The sequence below is a fragment of the Pundamilia nyererei genome, unplaced genomic scaffold (assembly GCF_000239375.1).
Source record: "Pundamilia nyererei isolate P.nyererei 1_Seehausen unplaced genomic scaffold, PunNye1.0 scaffold00011, whole genome shotgun sequence".
NCBI lineage: Eukaryota > Metazoa > Chordata > Actinopteri > Cichliformes > Cichlidae > Pundamilia > Pundamilia nyererei.
The window spans coordinates 6309931-6329292 of NW_005187412.1; the positions used below are offsets into that span (position 1 = coordinate 6309931).

A 19362-nucleotide genomic window follows, 5' to 3' on the forward strand; every position below is an offset into this window, starting at 1 on the left:
CTTTGTGGTTTTTCAAGCCTCATGGGACCAATTCCTATTATTTACTTGACTGTGACCCTGTAACGTGACCCTTGAAGTCTCTCATTCTCCAGGAGCCTTCTTTTAAATTGCTCATCTAATGGCGACCTGCATTTTTACTGAACTGTAATGAATGTTCCAATTACGCTGAAGGTGATGGAGGCGATTTTCGTATGATGGAAGAGGTGATTGGATCTCCCACACTCCATTTCACTATCTCTCTGCTCTTCAGGCATTCCCACAGACCTGTGGTCAACGTTAGCAGTTGGGAGGAAGCTAAGCCTCCACTTGTGGTAATGCACCCTCTCAGTGCACTGCCAAGCCGTGCACCAATGAGGTGACTACAGAATTAAGTGCTTGAAATAAATGAATTCATTCTGGCAGAAATGTGTCAAATGACCTTTCCGCTGCTCATTACACATGGTCCACATTACACCAGAGAAATGCTCCTGTTGTCTGGGGCTCCTTTGTCCCCCCCCCACCCCACCCCCATCTGCCTTGTCAAAGGGGAATGGTAATTAATTGAAATCATTTCCATGTGTTAGGTTGTGTGAATCCCTCCTCAAGGTGTGTCAATGGGTCGATAGATATTTGGAGTGTATAGTGGAGTCAGGTGATAAGAACTCCAGTCATACTGTGCTAAATGACTGCCAAAGCTCCATAAAACCAATTCAAGGGCAGATGAGTTTGAGGGCAACAAGTAACAGAAAGAGAGGGGAAAAGGCATTGTCCCCAGCGGACTGTATTCTGACAGCAGACGATGGTCACTATCCACAGAAATTGCAGTGTTTTGGATCATTCAAGGCTGGGCACATATTTCATTTTCCACTCTTTTTTTCCTTCTGATTAAAAGGTTGTTTGTGAGAACCCAAGAGTCTCCTTGGAGGTGGCATCCGCCTGCTTGACTGAATGCGGGGCATTTCACCGAGCTCTGTGCACAAGAGAAGGGAGCTTATCCAAATGCAGAGGCTTGCCTGTCTGCCTGCCAAAGAGAGATGTGGCTTTAAGAGGGCCATACATGGCGTTGATTAGTTTTACTGAGCGGTTATGCAGAGACCAATAAATTAAATATGAATAAATTAAAAATGTACTCTAGCAGAAAATTGCTTGGAAAACAACCACCTCCCCATTAAAATATGTATAGTAATGCCTTTTATGTGAAGTAACTTGGGATTAGATATCACTGTAAATTAACACACCATCCAACCGTAGTGAAGAACTTTTCACTTTTAACAAGGACTTATAAAAGAGGTATTTACTCCAGTGTGTTCAGTAATTAATTTGATATTCAAATGAGCTTACAGTATGCATTATAATTGCAAATATCCCAAATAAGAGTAGTTTTAAAAAGGGGGTAGTGTCAACAAAGATTGATGAGGCATGCTTTGAAATTGCCATCTGTTTCAAATGTTTACTTGACGCCGGCACTTCCCCTCCCCTCTTCTTCTGTGGAAATAGAGGCATCATGGCATCCTCCCGCCATCCGGGCCATATGTATCTGTTATTTTACGAGGGGAGGTACGCTGCGGTGTAATACAGCCGCATCTCCGCACACATCGCAAACACTGAAGGGGATCGAGAACATCGGCATGTGTGATGAGCTCCCGCAGATAACGTCTCTGCAACATTTCCATGACATTGTAGCTGTGTTCCCTCATTACCACAATGTCATAGCAGCATTGTGAGGATGTTGGGTTGGGGTGAGGATGGAAGGGTGTGTGTGTGTGTGTGTTGGGGAGTGGGGGGGGGTCAGCAGCAGGTATCGGGCTTCTGCAGATGAGCTGATTAATTAAAGGGAGCTCTATTAAGGTTATTGAAATGAACCCTCCCCTCCTCTCCTGGAGCAACTCCCTCTACACTCCTCAATGGAGAAAGGTGGATGAAGAAGGGGGTGGGGAGGGGTGTTTGAAGAATCCTTGCCTCTTTTGACATTAGCCAGCGTGCACACGTCACACAACTACACGCCACAAGTGCCTCTTATGCACCCCACCTTTGCAGGAGTGACACTGTTTCCCCCCCAAAAAAATGGGGCTTCAGAGTTTTAATCCCTCCAGCCCATCAACCCACCCACTCTTACTTCCATCTGTCGGGAGCACTGCTGGAGGGAAAAGGGGTGGGGGAGGATTGGAGGGAATGAGGGGGGGCATGGGGCGCATCCCTCGTTCCATCCCGACGAATTTTCTAATTTCCTTTGCTTCCATGCTTTGTCCCAAATTCACGCCCCTAACCTATCCACCATACAGCCTCTCATTCTTTCCCCTCCTCTCCCACCTCTGTGCTCTGTTGTTTTGGCAAAAGGAGTGAAACTGGAGGCTGCTGTTTGCTTGAAACACCATGACAGTGTTTTAACAACATCTGACTTTAGCAACATAGTTATGACTCTTCCATGTGTCCTTCATGAGTTTCACTCGGTTAGAATTTGTCCCAACCGGAGACACATATAAGCACTCCTAAATCTTGCTGTACGTCAAATATCCACACCCCACTGCTGTCCTCTTTTTCTCAACTTATCGCCACAATCATAAGGCAGAACCCAAAAGGAAGTATGTCTGAACATTTTATTTATTTTTCCTCTATGGACCACGCAGATATAAGCATACAACATATTAATTAGTGCCACATCACATGGGTGTCACAGTTTTAATGGGCAGTGGCTCAAGCAATCAATTCTAATTACAGAGCTTCATGCACAAAACTAGGTAGCTTCAGGGACGACACCCTGTGTCAGATTAACTTCAGGGAATTATTTCAGAATCAATTCAACAACTCACTACCAGCTACCATCTGCTGTTCAAAGCAGTGAGTAAACAAAAATCATGTTTTCAGGAATCACCCAGTCCTTTTGGCAAGCAGCTTTAATCAAAAATAATTCACATCTCATTTGCATATCTACTCACTATGTTAGGGAACATCACCTGAGATTACTGTAGAATGTCTGCATGGATAAAATTTGACTTAAAAAAAAAGAATCCACTCATTCAAGAAAAAGTGCAAACTACATTTACACATACACACTAAAACACAGAGCCTGTGCATGAAAACGGGGCCCCATTGTTGGCACTCATTCACTTCAAGATGCAAATGGGTGGATTTGAAATTCACCCTCTGTGTGTTATGCTTGGATACTTTAATGTTGTATCTATGCTGGGGATTATTCTCTCTGCAGCGGAAAAACCTGTGCTTGAATGGCAGTGCCCTCAAAGTAGCTCCTACTGCTTTCAATGGCCTCCAAACGAGATTAGACCCGTGGCTGCCCCCAGTCCCAATCCTCTGCATTCAGATGGAGCGTAACCAGCCTGTGTGACAGTTTTTCTGTTTTGACACTGAGAGGGTGCAGTCACTGCATATCGGACGTTTTGGAATTGAGAGGTCAGAACAGAAAGAAAGAAAATCCCTATTGCTCACTCTTTTTTTTGTTTGTTGTTTTTTAAATAATATCCAGTAATCTGCACGAGTGTTTTCTCTCCTATTTATAAAGCAAATAACCTAAAAGAAAAGTGACAAATAAAAATTTTTTTTAAAAAAAGACAAAAATTTATACCTAAACAGTTTACAACAACTAAAATGAAGACTTAGGGAAGAGAGAGATGTCAAGATAAAACATCAAAATCTTACCTAACCTTGTTGTTGCTGTAAGCTAAAAGTATCAGTGTTACACATCAGACTCATTCAGGCTCCACATTTGGCAGCAACTATAGAAATGCATGAGTCTTTATGTTAGCTGTTTGATGTTCTAAAACAATTGGCTATTTAATACAAATAATTTCTCCAGGAGTTTCTCCCCATGTGGAAGATTATCTCAGACGGAGTCTCTTTCTTTTGGCACACGGCAGTCCTGAAGCTGAAACTGAAGCTGAATCAGCTGCAGTGGTTTTCGGCCTCTTTGTACTATTTTCACAGTTATGTGACACTGTGTTTGCTGCTTAGTGTCCGGCCATCACAAAAAGGCTGCACCATTCCTAGTATTTACATTCACATTACTGTTAAATAAGAGATCTCAATTAAATAACAGAATGAAAAACAAAACAATAAATGTATGTCCAACACAGCCACAAAAGGTCAGGTTTGTTTTTGTTTTTCTCTCTCTTCATGTTTTATAATGGGATATGGCTCATTTTTTAGTTTTATTCTAAATGGTTTTCAGTCTTGGAGCTAGCTGGTGGTTTGCAGGGACCAGTTGTACTTTACTGGGGGTAGAAAGTCTCTGGTCGTCTGCCTTACTTGGGTTTGGGGGATTGTTTCTGTCCTGAACTGAGGTCCTTCTTGTCTGTAGGCCTACGCTGCTTTGCACTCGGCTGTGTGGAGAGTTTAACAAGAGCATGAGACTGCAGGCATAAGACTCATATTAATCTTACATAACAGAATTAACTATGACATCCATATAAAAAAAACAGCTGCATGGCTACACCTTTATTAACATCTTCTAACATCTTTAAGAGGTGAATCTGGCACCATCTAGTGGTAGTTAAACATGAAAGCCAATATACAGAAATTTAGCTATAAAGAAAACCTTTTTTTTTTTTAATCCAAATGGTAAATCAGTAGACATTTGTAAACTGACATTTTAGATTAGACATGTATGCTGCTGAAAATACACACTAAAGAAAACTTTAAATTAACCAAAAAACATAGGATGTAGGAGGTTCAACAGACCTGTGTGGTTGCTGGCTGTGCTGGGGTGTCAGAGCTGTTTATTTGTTTGTCCTGCTGAAGACTGCCACTGCTTTCTTTAGTCTTTATTCCACCGTCCTATGATAACCACAGGGAAAACACGAAACATGGACTTCATGATCACACATAATGGCCTATAAAGAGGTAGTTTAAAGGAAAATTCAGGTTTGTCTTGTTTCATTTTAAACCTTTGACACACACACAAACACACACACACTGAGACTCAATTTATGTGAATTATTAGCAGTATTAATTGCTAACAGGAATAAAAAGAAATCAAGACACTGACGACATTACAGTAACTTTTAAAACTGTGTATGAGTGCTTCTAAAATGTTTTTATATTTAAAAGAAAACTTTTAAGGAACCAGGGAAATTTTTTGGGGTGGGAAATCAGAGTAAAGCAAGCATGTGACAAACACATCACACCAGCCATTATGATATAATACAGATGAAATCTAACAACTCTGTAACTCTGTTGTGCTGATCATAAACCTACAGCGATGACTCAAGATAAAACCCAATAATTGCCAAAAGGGGAAAGTGGGGTGTTTAATAGTGAGTGATACAAAACCTACATTAATCACATATAGCACTTAAGTAGATAATAAGAGACCTTAAGAAACACACATTTGGGTTCCTAAAACACATACATAGGCAAGTAATGTGAAAATGTTGAGAGAGCTGTGCTAAAGAGAAACACATTACCAGTTTAGTGGATGTGGAAGATATGTCAGAGCTGCTGTGTCTCATGCAGTTGCTGTTAGTTTCTGCTGAAAATGCCGGGTGGACCGGGACTGAGTCCAGGTTTGCCTCAGAAGTGATGAAGGGTGAAACTTCTGAAGTCTTATTTCCTGTTTTGGAAGTTTTTTAGCAACATCTACATTAGGTAGATTCACATGCCTTTGGTTTATCACTGTCATCTGTTTCTTTATAGTCTATGCTAAATGAAAACAAATGCCTCACATTTAAATATTACATTACTAAGTCAATATCACTGCCTTGGCCTTATTTGGCAACTTTTCCAGATCCATTTATACTGTGACCTGCATGTCTGCTCAATTATATATCAGGAGAACTCAAATATAGTAATCAGCATATTAAACTACAGCTTATCAAATGATAGCAACAGTACTAATAAAGTGATCAAATCAAAATCAAAATGATCAAGTGATGACTTGGAAGATTTAATTTAATCTTCATTATTACTTTCTTCCTGCTCCAGGTACTGACGCATCATCTCCAGCACATTGGGTGGTACAACAGGCATAGTAGAGTCACCCTGTTTGACAAAGCGCACTATAAGAGCTCTTCATGCGACTTATCTGAAGTTCATGAATGCTGAAAGTGCCTTACTGTAATCCAGGGGTTCTCTAGTAGCTGATTAGCAGACATTCGGTATGCGGGGTCCACCTTCAGTAGGCAAGTCAAAAGATTTTTAGCTGTTGAGACAGACTCAAGACGATCAGTGAGTGTTCGTAATACCAACCTGCCCAGTAAAACTGCACATATGAAGCATTTGCGCTGCTACTTTACATTACCATAAGAATGTGATTAAGATCATGAAGTGTTACCTGCATCACTGACTGAGGCCCAGATGGGTTGAGAAAATTTGACTCCAGTGTTCATTATCTTCTTAAGTAGGTTTTTCCTTGTTTTGGAGACAAATGGAGGTTCTCCACACAGTCTACAGGGACACATACCTCAGACATGTGCACTCATGAATCGTGTACATGTATAAAAATAGTACGTGTGCGCCTACTTACAACATATACATAATGACTCCTATGCTCCACACGTCGCACCACTGGGTATAACCTCGACCGCTCATCATTTCAGGGGCTGGCAACAACACAAATGCACAAATGTATGACTTGGTCTGCATGAGCTACAGAAATTTGTGGTGGAAAACCACTTTGTTAAATGATGTTTTTTAGCACCAGCAGCGCTGCTGAGCCCCATTTCAATAAGTTAACACTATAATAATGTGTGTGTTATGTTTTGTCACCATATTTGCAAGGACACATACACATGCAAGCTGAGTGACACACAAGGTTAAAGTGCAAAACCACAGTTAGAGGTAGTAATGAGCCATAAAAGTCAGAGATGAATACATAAAGGTGGAGGAGGCTCATCTTTTGAATATATTATTATATATTTTTAATATATAATGATTTATATCTTTTGTAATGTATTTTAAATTATATGCTGGATCTACAAAACATCCTTTGTGCAACCATGAAACACTCCAGAGACATATTTATATGCTGAGAAAGTAACAAAATGACAGAAGGAATTCGCAGGCATATAGCCCAGCACATAATTGAACAATTATACCAAACAGGTGCTAATGAATCAAATCATTAACGTGGCTAAACCAAAACCATTAACTGTAACAGAAACAGCTGTGTAGGAAGGATTAAAGTGGCTGATACCCTGTCATAATAAAAAGGTAAGGATTCTGAAACAGTGACAGTTCGAGCTAAAAATCTTTAACCGTGAAACAAAATGAGCCTCAGCAGGAAGACAGAAGGTGGTCAGCCTGCAATGCTTGGTCTCTCACAGGCCAACATTTTGTGGCAAACAGGTTTTTCTGGACGTGTAGTCCAAGATCATCTGTAGAACCACACAGAAACGGTTACGGTTCAAAACAAAGAGGCAAGCCAAGGAAATAGAGTGCAGCAAACAATTGATGCATTAAGTTAACATTACAATCGGAGGATTTTCCAGCATTGCCGTCATGGAAGACTTCCAGCCAAATAGCCAATCCTCTGATGTAAAGACAAAGCCAAGTTAACTCACGTATGCAGAAAAACATGAGATGTGGAGTGCAGAAATGGAAGAGCAGGTGCTTTGGGACAAGTCATAACCTGAAATATTTGGTTCCAAGAGGAGGCAGTTTAGTAGTCTGAGTGTTAACAAGGACCTGAGAAGTCCTGGCATTAAACATCATCAAGAATAAATTTAATTTGTCCCAGACTGAGTACCTCAAACGTACAACCAAAGTTCTTTTTTTTTTTTTTTTCTCGCCTGTCCCATTTGGTTCTTTAGCCATCAGAATTGTTGTCTGAAGACCAACAAGGATACCCAATGGATTTACTTTGCCAAATGGATCATCGTGGCATTGCCGTATTGGTCCATTTGGTCGATCTTTGTTTTTATTATTTATTATATTTTATTTTCAGATGTTACAGACGGGACAGACATGAGTGAGGGATAGGAAAGGGAGAAAGAAAGAGGAAGGAAAGGAAAAACAGAAGGGGAGAGGGACAGTGAGAAAGGGGGGGAGAAAAAAAATAAAAATCTCCATACAACCAAAGTTCTAAAGATAAAAAATTCTCCTAATATCTTTGATAATAAAAGGAATGAAGGGACACAATCCCAGAAAACGCTGATCTTAGTATCACAGAGTAAGTCAAGGATTACCAAAGAGAAAGTGGCAGCTGAGGAAGCATAAATTCACTGAAAGACTGGCAATAACTTTATTCCAACTTTTACAAACAGTTAAAGTGAAAATCTGCCTGTAGAAGAATCGGTACTTTTTAAAGGCATAGGGACACCACAGTTTGTATCCCGTTAAGTTAAAAGATAAATATTACTTTTGAAAGCATGACCACTTTACTGGTTTTTTCACAAGGACTAATAGCTTTTACACTGCATTGTAGATATAAGTATATAATAGCATATTTAGTCATAACATTTAACAATATACTTTTTATATAAAAACAAAAACAGCATTTTACAGTCCATTTATGAATTTTGCAGTCTGTATTTAAACTTAAAAATCTCATAAAAATACTTTGGCGCCCTCAGCGGTAGAATCAAAAACAGGAGTGATCTCTGCTACTCTGTTCATCCGCACTGTCATCGTGTTGGTCAACTAGCATGCTGCAGAAGATCCAAATATCTTACCCATATAGATAAGGGTCCCACAGGCGTGTGTCATTATGTTTTCGATCCCGACACCACCTGTCTTCACCGATAATCCAAAGTCTGCCACCTAGGTGGAGAACAGCACTTAGGAAAAAGGTGTCACAAATAAACATGATTCAGTCATGCTGACAAAATCCATATTAGATTCTTTGTTAAAGGTGCTTCAGTAAGGAGCTAGGCAAGTAACATCAATACAAGCCGACACTATACAGAATTTTTCTAGGGGAAAAAAAAATCGCAATACTTGCAAAGTTTTAAAAAAAGAAACTACTCTGAAAAACAATTTATGCTCTGCTATGACAAAACTTTCTAACAACATGTACTATAAGTGTGTTAGTGTATGTGCAGCCAAAGACAAAGACAATCCTGGCCTTGTTTTAACTCATACACCAGGTATCTGCTTTGTCTGGCTCGCCATCAATACAAGCAACATGCTGTGCTCAGCATGTCATCTGTTTAAAGACGCAGTTTAGACTCCATTTGTAAAGGTGGACTATAAAGGAAGACCAGAGGGAGACTATCATAATGAGATAGTATTTAAAGCCTTTACTAACTATAGAGGAGACAGTGGGCGAGGAGAAGGCGCCTATTTGAGGCTTTTTCTCAGTGTGGCAGAGAATGGATAAGATGCATTTATGGAAAGCTCTCAGTTTGGTTCAACATTTTACCTTGACATCGATTTTGTCACCATCCTTATCAGGAGAATTTTTCACAAGAATGTTCTCAAGTTTCAAGTCCCTGTGTACAATATCTGTAGGATGTGAAGAAAAAAGAAATTTTACACGGACATAAAAGCTTCAAATATTTATATATATATTTACAGGATTAGGTGCTGCAATAAATATCTCAATCATTTTTTAAAAAAAATTAGAAGTAGACCAGTGGTTGCTTAATGATGAGACCAGTGATAACTATTTAACTTTTCATGAGTCATAGATAAAACATCAATCCCAACATAATTATTGTAATATTACCTGTGCAAAAGGCAAAAACAAAAATGTGGCTGCATTTTGGAGGTTACCTGCATTTTCTAAGTAGTTAATGCTAGTAAAGCAGGGGGCAAATGTCCCCAAAGGGGGTTATAAATACTAACTTAACTAAGCAGATTCATGGGCTGGGCCAGTGGAACATGACAAAACCTTTATGTTAATATTTTGACTTCTTGTGTTGAATTATAAGCCAAGAATTGAAGAAGCGAACAAGAGAAAAATACATATGTAGCCTTTCATCAAGGTATAACTTTATGGTCAGTCACTAGAATAAATTACATGTTCCATACATGCTAACACAGTTATGTTTTTCCTGCTTACAGCAGACCAGGCTGAAGGGCCTTGTTAACTTAGCACAGAGAGGGAAGGCAGGAGGAAAAATACAATTTGCCCTGGGCAGTCCTATTCAGTGCACTATTTGAAGCAACCAATTATACAATGCAACAGTGCTGATGGTGTGTGAAAGGTAAGTTAGAACAAATGATGTGCCCAAAACAAACACCTGAAAATGTTGTTTTTTTCTTTTGTCTATTTAACATTTTTTTGGTATGGTAATTATTTTTCTTTAAAGTGCTTTCTGTCACCTGAACTCTCAATTTCTTTTTTCAGTTACGTAACAATTATACACACACTAAAACAGAAGTACCAGTTGTTAAATACACTACTTAGTTCTGCTTTTTTTCTAGTTACTTAATGAAATACTAGTGCAAAGAAATTAATTTCGAACTATAAACTACACAATATAAGGTTTGGTGCATTTAATTCCATTAAGGAATAAGAACAATAAGGAACAATACAGTTCACAGATCCACACAGCAAGCAACTACCAGTGATGCGGGAACCAGAGACCACTGCTGAGGTGAAGTGGGCAGCTTATTTGTTAAAATTTTCTCAGCTTCAAAGCGAGTGATTGAGGAGACTACCAATAAGACAGAAGCATACCACTGACTGACATATGAGGGGTAATTCATTCGAGGCAGGCAGTGGGCAATTACTTTTTCCAAGGGGCAACATGAGAAACTGGGACAGTTTTGGACAGTCGCATCAATAAGATGAACTAAACTCTGCTCAATATTAACTTTATATCTTCAGAAGCTTATTGGCGTGGCCCACCCCAACAGTCCCAGTTTCTCATGTGGCCCATGGGGAGCAATAATTGCCCCCCCCTGCACTAGAGTGTTTCCTAGACAATCAGAGCCTGGTATGTCCGCTAGCGACAAGCGAATCACTTCCTGTGTGGACGCCCCTTAATGTGCCGATGGTACATTAAGGGGCGTCAGAAAAAATGTGATCTACAAATTTAAGCCAAGTTATGCAACTTGTCATTTGACAAAGAAAGGTTTCTGGAGAGCTCATTCTCATTACTATCATTAATAAAAATGAAGCCGAAGAACACCACCACAAAAGGACTTTCCATGTGAAAAACTCCTGTTAATTAGTATTGTTCCCTAGTTTGTTCTACATTAGTCATTAGCCACATGAAATGATGCCTCATTACCAAGAACTGTCCTAAATTACCTCTAACCTCAGATTTTACCAAAGGGGAAACAGCATTTCCAAATAAATGGTTTAATTAAAATGTTTATTTCCTGGCAGCTGGGCATTACTGCCATTTTATCAAAATAAGACACCTTGCTACAGTGACTGAAAGCCCTAATGGCAAGGAATATCACATCATTGAGGGCAAAAACAATTTGAATACAATAATGGCATTATAGCACCAGTATAAATTAACTGAAGCACAATTCATTCAAAACACAGGCTGAACTACATTTTTGACAGTATAATTAGCATAGATTAGATCAATCTAGAAAATGACGTTACCTCTTTTATGAAGGTGCACAACAGCATCAGCTAAACTACAGATTATATCCCTCGTCTCGTCCTCTGTGAAGAACTTTTTCCGCTGCAACAGCTCCCTCAGATCACCCCCTTTGCACAGCTCAGTAACCAAATAAATCATCTAGAAACGAGAAGATAAATGCATCTTACTATACAGTCAATTTGTGTGTTCATCAGTAATATTTATGCAGAGCGGCATGCAGTAATAGACACAGTGATATGTTACATGCATTACATTCACCCACTCACTTAATTATGCTAATTTTGAGTTTGTGATTTAAAGGATAGCAACGCTTACCGTGGTCGAGCGGTAGACTGCCTCAAGATGTATTATGTGCGCATGATTCATTTGTTTGAGAAGGTTTATTTCGTTATCCACCATTTCTACTTTCGAACTTCCTGCCTAATGCAACAGAAAGTCAAATCACAGCTGGATTTGTTACCCTCCAAATATAAACTTCCCTTATTAGTGCAACTTTTTAAACACATTAAAAAACAGGCTTCCTCGAGGGATGCCAAACACACTCACCGGTGGTCTGCAAAACGTCTTAATGGCCCATTTTGTCTGTGTCTCTATGTGGGTGGCTTCATAAACAACTCCAAAGGCACCTTGACCCAATTTATTTTCAAATTTATAAATTTCCTATGGGCACAAAAATACTAGAAAACATTAATACATTTGTAATATCCATCTGTTCACCGTCAGTCATATACAGCAGAGGATTTCCCCCGAGCAGGTGTTGAAGACCTCAGGATCATTTCACTGTTGTTTTTCAAAAACATTATGTCCTAACTTAAGACCTGAATTGCAAAGTTGTGAAGCCCTCTGAAGGAAAAAAAACACACCAGTCTCTGGAGCCGCAGAATATAGTATTTTTAATCAAGTTACAAATGATTAAGTTGCTGCTGCAGTTCGCTCAATCTCAGGTCTAATTAACTTGATTGTTATCTGTGTGCACGCAAGACTGAGCACTGGCTGCTTTGGATTTAGAAAAGTGAGCAGTGAAATTAACCAATGAAGGAGGCTATACAGCAGCAAAGTGGAGTTTGGTTTTCTAATGCTGCACATAGTGTGTAAAACAGACGTCATCAAAGACTAGGCTTTACTTTGTCAGTGGGATCGTGTTACAGGATCAACATACCCTGATGTCTCCGTCATTTTTCAGCCGTATATCTAGCACATTCCTCTCCGACGTGCATCTACTGGTCCGCACAGACTTCAGGTTCATATCTAGTCCACTAACATCTCCTTTTGTCATCTACAGAAGGAAGGAGAAGGCAGTCATAATCTTTCTTGAATTGGCATGCATATAAAAAAAATTCATTCTTAACTGACGAGTAGCTATAATCCTTTGGCTAATAAATTTTTTTAAAATACTAAAATCTGTCAAATTTGTCAAATATTGGTATTACAGCAGGTTTTTCTAAAACAAATAAAAAAAGTAAAGTGATTTTTATATTGTTTTATCTTAAAATCCCAACATCATAACAAGATTATTTTTCATCTTCTAGTCAGTCAAGAAAAGTAATAGCTTTCCTTCATGATCCAGTTTGCCATCATTCCTAATCATTACAGCCCAATCAATCCTTGGCAACCATGTTTCTAAACCCTAAGGCATTACATGTGTCGTGGTAAGAAGGCTTAAAAATAAGGAAATGCTGAGAGACACATAAATATTCTCCAACGCAAGAAATTATCACTGCTAGTTTCAAGCAAGTGTCAACGATTACGTTTATTTTTTAAGCTTCAGCTACTAATGCTGTAGACATTTTTAAAAGTTTCCTAATGACTTTAATTCCAAAAGTCTGGTGTTCAAATAGTGTACAGAATTACTAAAACTTTACTTCTCCCAGTCTAAGTTGTCGCCTTTTTTTCTGGTTTATGGTTTATGACCAAACTCTTGTCTCTGTCTGAGCCCATATTCACTTTAAGCACAATTTACCCAGCTTGAAAAACAGTCTCTAAAGCCAAATTAAATGTAAAGCAATTATCAAGTGATGACTGGGAGCGATGAAGTGGATCCACCACACGCACAGCAATTAATTATTAACAAGGAAGTGGTGTCTTTAACCTCTTCACTCTGATGCATTATTTTAGCCCTGACAGGGCTCTCATAACAGGCCTGTCTCTCCCATTTTCTCCTGTCTATTTTCCAATCAAAATGATTGTGACAGCCTCTGGAAATTCCAGTCACCTCAATCATAGCTCATTTGTGGAGACAGCAGCATGTGATGAGTGTATCACTGAGGACTTGAGGAGACTGGAGGAGGGTCTCAGCTCCTCAGGTATCTCCCAGACAGAGGTGACTGGTCCTTGGCCCCAGATCTCTGATGCAAAGGAAATAGGATATCAAGTTCATGTTCAGGTTAGGGTGAGAGGTCTGACCTTAAAAGGGTCACAGACACAGGTCTTGAATTGCTTTAAGCCTTGTGTGCCTATCTAGAATATCTATACCTGTGATTCTAACAATTCAATTGAAATGCATGACTTACTTAAATCTGTTTGTTTTTTTAAACTTAAAGTCAAAAACAATTCTACTCTTCTTGTGCCCCACCACAAACCCAAACTAAGGGCCTTAAAGGAGCAAAGAAAAGAACCGAAGAGAATTAAAGTAAAGACAAGCACTGTACCGCCACCTCTCCCATCAAGATTTTTTTTAAATGTAAAACATAAATGCATCTGACAAAAGCTACAAATTGCCTCCATTGAGGAAATTCACTGAGAGGTTGTGCTCTTTAGTGAAACAGCCACTGACAACACTGAAGAATTGCTAATGGAGTGGCAAAGACATGGTCATTTAGTGGCTTGCAAAGCATGGCCACTTGTGTTTGTTGCATGACCAAATTGCTGGAAATACAATTGGGATTTGAACCACTCTGCAGTGGTGGGGAAGAAGTGTGCCCCTGTGCCACCTGTGTACCTAAAATGTTTTCCATTAAGGCTACGTCTTCCTTCCAGCTACCCCTACATCAGTACTTACAAAATGCGAAATTTTGAAACCTCCCTGAAGGCTAGACTCCTTATTTTCCTTTTCTTGACTTGATTAAGAAAGTGCTGGAGTACCACCAAAATCTATGTATGGATCTTCTTTCCAATCTCTATAGCACTGACCCAAGAAAATACACATAATTATTAACTAGAGCCAGTGAGGAAGGAATTGCAGTGATGGCACAAATAACAAGTCTGTTTTCAACCACAGACACACTGACGGGTGAGCAAACATCAGTACACCCTTTTATATTGAATTTGGTCTCATCTCCAGGTTCAGGAGGTAGTAATTAGAGCCCCAGGTCAAGCCCCTACTTGTCCCACCTCTCCATCATTCTGTCAGACAGCAATTTCAGCTTATTTACATAATTAACTAAATGTACAAATGTTTTCCAAATATAAGCATGCTATAACAAGCAAAGAGAAAAGACACATAAGGGTTCATTTAAAACCTTTTCCTACTTTTCTCTACTTAAAACAGCTCTTCTTTCATTTATTCATGATCATGTACATGTAGTTTTTCTAACCCATCAGTGTCAATCATATGAAGCAAGGACTCTGCTGAACATAAAAAACAAGAATAGCCCCTTGCTGTGGGAAATGATATACATAATGATTTTTGTGATCTTATAGACTAAACAACAGATTTAGTTATCTATTAACTGTAGTCAGTCAATACTGGAAATAGTTGGTATAGATTAGCTGCAGCATACTAAAGGTTGACGAGATTGCATGTAAGTGAAAAATGTTGGTAAGCACACAGAAAAACACTTAGCCCTCTCTGTTTGCCCAGACCAATAACATATTACACATTTCAATTATTGTTTGAGGCCTTTAGAAGTTCATGTTTCTTTAATTGCATAAACTGTAGGAATAAGTTGGACTCAAGCTCTGCGGGACTGCCTCTAGCTGTAACGAGCAGCTGCTTAAATATCGCCTGAAAATCAAACAAAAACAAAATCGTCCTAACTGCAATTAAAATGTACACTGCCATCCGTTTTGCTCGGGCCCCAATATTACATTTTACTCATGTGAAACTTAATCATTTATTGACAGCTTGGCTTTGATGACAAATGATAAACTTCACAGTCCTAATGAAGCGTGGAATTACATTACCTGATGAGGCAAGAAATTGCATGTTTAGAATGCGAATATCCCATCTACTAAGTTATGGAGTGAATCCTAATATTATGCAGAGATAATCAAAGCTTCTGGTCTAAATGCACTACACCAACAACATTAAGCCATTAAAGCAAACACCAGACTAACTAAAGAGCAGTAAAATTACACTGTACCTGGCAGCTGATGGACAACAAGACTGACAAATAAAATGGAGGTGCAACTAAGTTGCTGCTCCCTCACTGCAAACAAGAAATGCATGCAGCTTTCCTATAAACAAATCATTTTAAAGCCCCCCCCCCCCTCAAAAAAAAATCCTGCTGTGTTCAATGGTCATGTTTGATAAGTGTCTATTGGCAAGAAAACACGCTTTGCCAAAAGGAAGCAAAAGATCAAATTCTGCCATTTGCTCAGGGCTCTCCACATGTTGCTAGGAGATAAGGGCCAACAAATTCAAATTTTCTCATTGGTTTAATCCTGGTTAAAGCTAATCTCTGCCCTTGCTGGGTTCAGCCTTGGGAAGCTAGGGTGGCAGACGTGTAGGAAAATGTAGGCCAGTGCAGAAACAAGAACACCTCAAATTTACATCGATGAGAAGCCGGAGAAAAGTCACATTCATATTGGAATACACAAATGGCCCCACCTGTCAAATACTAATGTCATAACAGCTTCTACAGTATTCATCTGTTTTTAAAAAAAAAGAAGAAGCAGTGGGCCTCTTTATGGCCAAATAAAGTTTTAGGACACTTAAAACTACTCCCTTTTACACAGACTGTTTCACATAAGTCAATATGACAACAATAGTACACAAGTGTTATTAATCACATCATTTAAAGCTTTTCTTATTAGTAGCATCTATGTTTCATGTCACCTGCTAAAAAAGTGCTAGCATTTCAATTGTTGTTTGACCGATTAGAATTCAGCAGGTCATTTACATGGATAATGCAGAGTAGAAACTGCAAAGTGACTTTATATATCCAGCTAAAAAAAGAAGTCTTTTTTTAAAGAGAGATCTGACCAAAAGGGCAGCAGAAATTTCAACAAATATAACATAAAAGTTCTATAAAGATATTTTAAGCAGCCCTTGATACTTACAAAACATGGCATTTCGTTATTTTATATGGAACCCATTCATAAATGCTGTTTACTACTACTAATTACCAATATAAGCAGACATTAGACATTTAAAAAAAACACACAGAAACGTCTGTAATCACTTTTTGGCACACAATACTATTTCATGTCAAAATGGCTGCAGTTAAAAAGGAATGCCGGGTGGTTTAAAATAAGAGGACAATGTTAAGAGCCAAGAAACATAGTCACTATAACCGCACGAAACACGCATTCAACATCGACTACTCTAAAGTATTGAATAACCGGGTCATTAAAATGAATGTTAAATTATTGTCCTGCTCGGTGTGTAACCTCTGTCATTATACTGCCAGTTAATCTAACACAGAGCCTCAATCCTAACACTTGACGCTTGTAACCAAATGTGCTAGTTAGATAATAACGATAGCTAGTTGAAATCTACAATAACAATAATTATAATAATAACTGTGATATCCCAGAAACGGCAGGGAGACATTCGGTATCTAGTAATGTAAAAAAAATCAGCTACTCCTCGCATAAAAACAGCGCAGAAAGCTTAAAAAAAAAGTGACTTTTTTAATAAGGTAACGTCTCCCACGGTTACACGTTGTCATGGCAACGAAACGTGAGGTTGCAAAAACGTTTCCTCTTGAGAAGACAGCGTTAAATAAAGGTGACCCCACTCATACACGCACGGCTGTGTTGCGGCTGTAAAATTCACCAAAAGTTTCTTACCTGTTGGAATGAGACATTTTTCATTCAGCAGGTTGGGCTTCACGCGAAAACTTTTTTTTTTTTTGGCGAACGACTACGGGAAGCCAAGAGGGACAGAAAGGGATTTAAAACTCCACTGAGTCAATAGCGAATGCTTCAGGGGCTAGTAGTAGTATTTTTTTTTACCTGATGCTTAAAGAGAACGCTATTAATAAGGAACCTGACAGAACAAAAGAACAATTCATACCCGGATATTTAAGCATAAGGAGACATGTTTTTTCTTTGCGGCATCTTGAATTTTTCTTGGTTCTTAGTCTCCATCTAGTGGACACATGGAGAGCTTGTCTGGTGAGTTTGAGTTTTAGATTCATTTTGGAATAATTATTCAGGGATGGGCAATTAATGTTTCCCAGGATGCCTGGAACTGGAACTGGTTATAGAGGGCCGCACCAATAGGCTTATAAAGAAATAAAATTGAGCAGAACTGAGTTCGGTGTATTGGTGTGGCCCCTTGGGAAAATGATCTCACATTATGTTTATCATTTTAGATAAGTAAGAAAACATTTATATTAATTATTGTTTAGAGTAAGATCCTAAAAGACACAAGTGGTGAGTAAAGCAAACTTTAGACAGACTTCTTTTTCTTACACTCTGAGACTTGTTAACTCAGTCAGATGTTAACACGAGCACAACAACCTGACACTAGTGCAGCCTTGCAACCACAATGTGGTTTCTACACTAATATATAGAGCCAGAGTTCCTGTCACATCAGAAAAAAAGAAAGATCTACTCCAAACTCAGAGCTACAGTCATGTTTTATTTTTTGACATTTCCTTTGGTGTCTGTTGATTTTCATTTGACTCTTTTAAATGTTATTTGAAGGTTGTTTGTTTGTGTTAATTTCCTTTTACACTGAAATCACAAATGGCTTTGTGAGACTCATAATTTGTAGTTCTGCTAGATCCAGGTTCACCCATTTTATCTTGCATTTAGAAATATAAGAATGTTGATGTAATGCAGCTATTTTCTACCCACAGAAATCATGTATTTGAGAGGATATCGCTACAAGAAGTTAGAAAATAATAGTGTGTATACCCCTAACATCCAGCTGTAATACAAATCAAGATAGGGAATCATAGTTCTATCACATACTGTTCCTGTTTGAAAATAATAATTAAAAATGTAAATTTTACTGAAATTTAACAAACTAATTTAACAACTACATTTAAAATGTCATTTGAAATGTTTGAATAAAGCTGGTATTCTGAAATGCTTAGCAGATTAGTTCCACATATCTGGTGATGAGTGCAAAAGGCTTGAAGTATCCAATAAGCAGTTTTGTGTGGTAACATGTAATTAGTAACCACTGACTTCCTTCGTTAGGCAGACTTCTGCCTTTTATCTAAGGCATTATTGATCATTTTGGCCATGGACTTGGAGCCACTGTATTCTCTACAGTCTACACAGTGCTTAAGGACCATCACATGATAAATGAGCTTTGTAAAAAGCTTGGATATCTCCAACTAATTCTCTGCTCCAAACACCTCCTGGAAGTGGCAGCACTCTTTCTGAGCTTGTGCATATCTGCTGAGCGGTCCTGCTCGCTGCTCACTAAGAAGACTGGAACACCCATAAATGTGCCACGGAAGAATAAAGCAGTTACACAGTAACCAGCAACCCAAGCACTTAAGGTGACTGAGTAAGTCCACATTCACAGTTTTGTTTTATTTTTTTACTGCCTCTATGATGTTTAAAATGTGTAATATACTGAACTGCTGCAAACCTACAAAATAATTCAGTAAAATAAAATCCCCAGTATGTTTACTTTATCCATTTACAATTTACATAAACATGCAAGGAAGCACACAGAGGTTATTTGATTTACCCAGTTAATGGAATGCTTTAAGATCCAGTGTGAGTCAGAAGTGTCTTCATCCCTGTACTCCTGCTCAGATTTACTCTTTCTGGCCACAAACATAAGTGAACTTTGTGCAGG

The 19362-nt window shown here is 38.7% G+C and overlaps 1 protein-coding gene across 3 annotated transcripts; it reads right to left on the minus strand.

The window, feature by feature from the left end:
- Positions 1-2570: 2570 nt before the first annotated feature.
- On the minus strand, positions 2571-17614 carry stk33 (serine/threonine kinase 33). Of its 3 annotated transcripts, XM_005724319.2 has the most exons (15): positions 17388-17613; positions 13648-13780; positions 12595-12711; positions 11982-12095; positions 11751-11855; positions 11435-11573; positions 9290-9372; positions 8601-8688; positions 6455-6530; positions 6263-6375; positions 6045-6130; positions 5898-5970; positions 5397-5542; positions 4672-4767; positions 2571-4313 (listed from the first exon to the last, which is right to left on the minus strand). In XM_005724319.2, exons 2-15 carry the CDS (start codon positions 13654-13656, stop codon positions 4236-4238), a joined length of 1323 nt encoding a protein of 440 aa, XP_005724376.1. In that variant the 5' UTR covers positions 13657-13780; positions 17388-17613; the 3' UTR covers positions 2571-4235. The 3 variants fall into 3 exon arrangements, with proteins under 3 accessions (XP_005724376.1, XP_005724375.1, XP_005724377.1); XM_005724318.2 differs by lacking the exon at positions 13648-13780 and having other exon boundaries at positions 17388-17614; XM_005724320.2 differs by lacking the exons at positions 11751-11855; positions 11982-12095; positions 13648-13780 and having other exon boundaries at positions 17388-17614.
- Positions 17615-19362: the final 1748 nt, after the last annotated feature.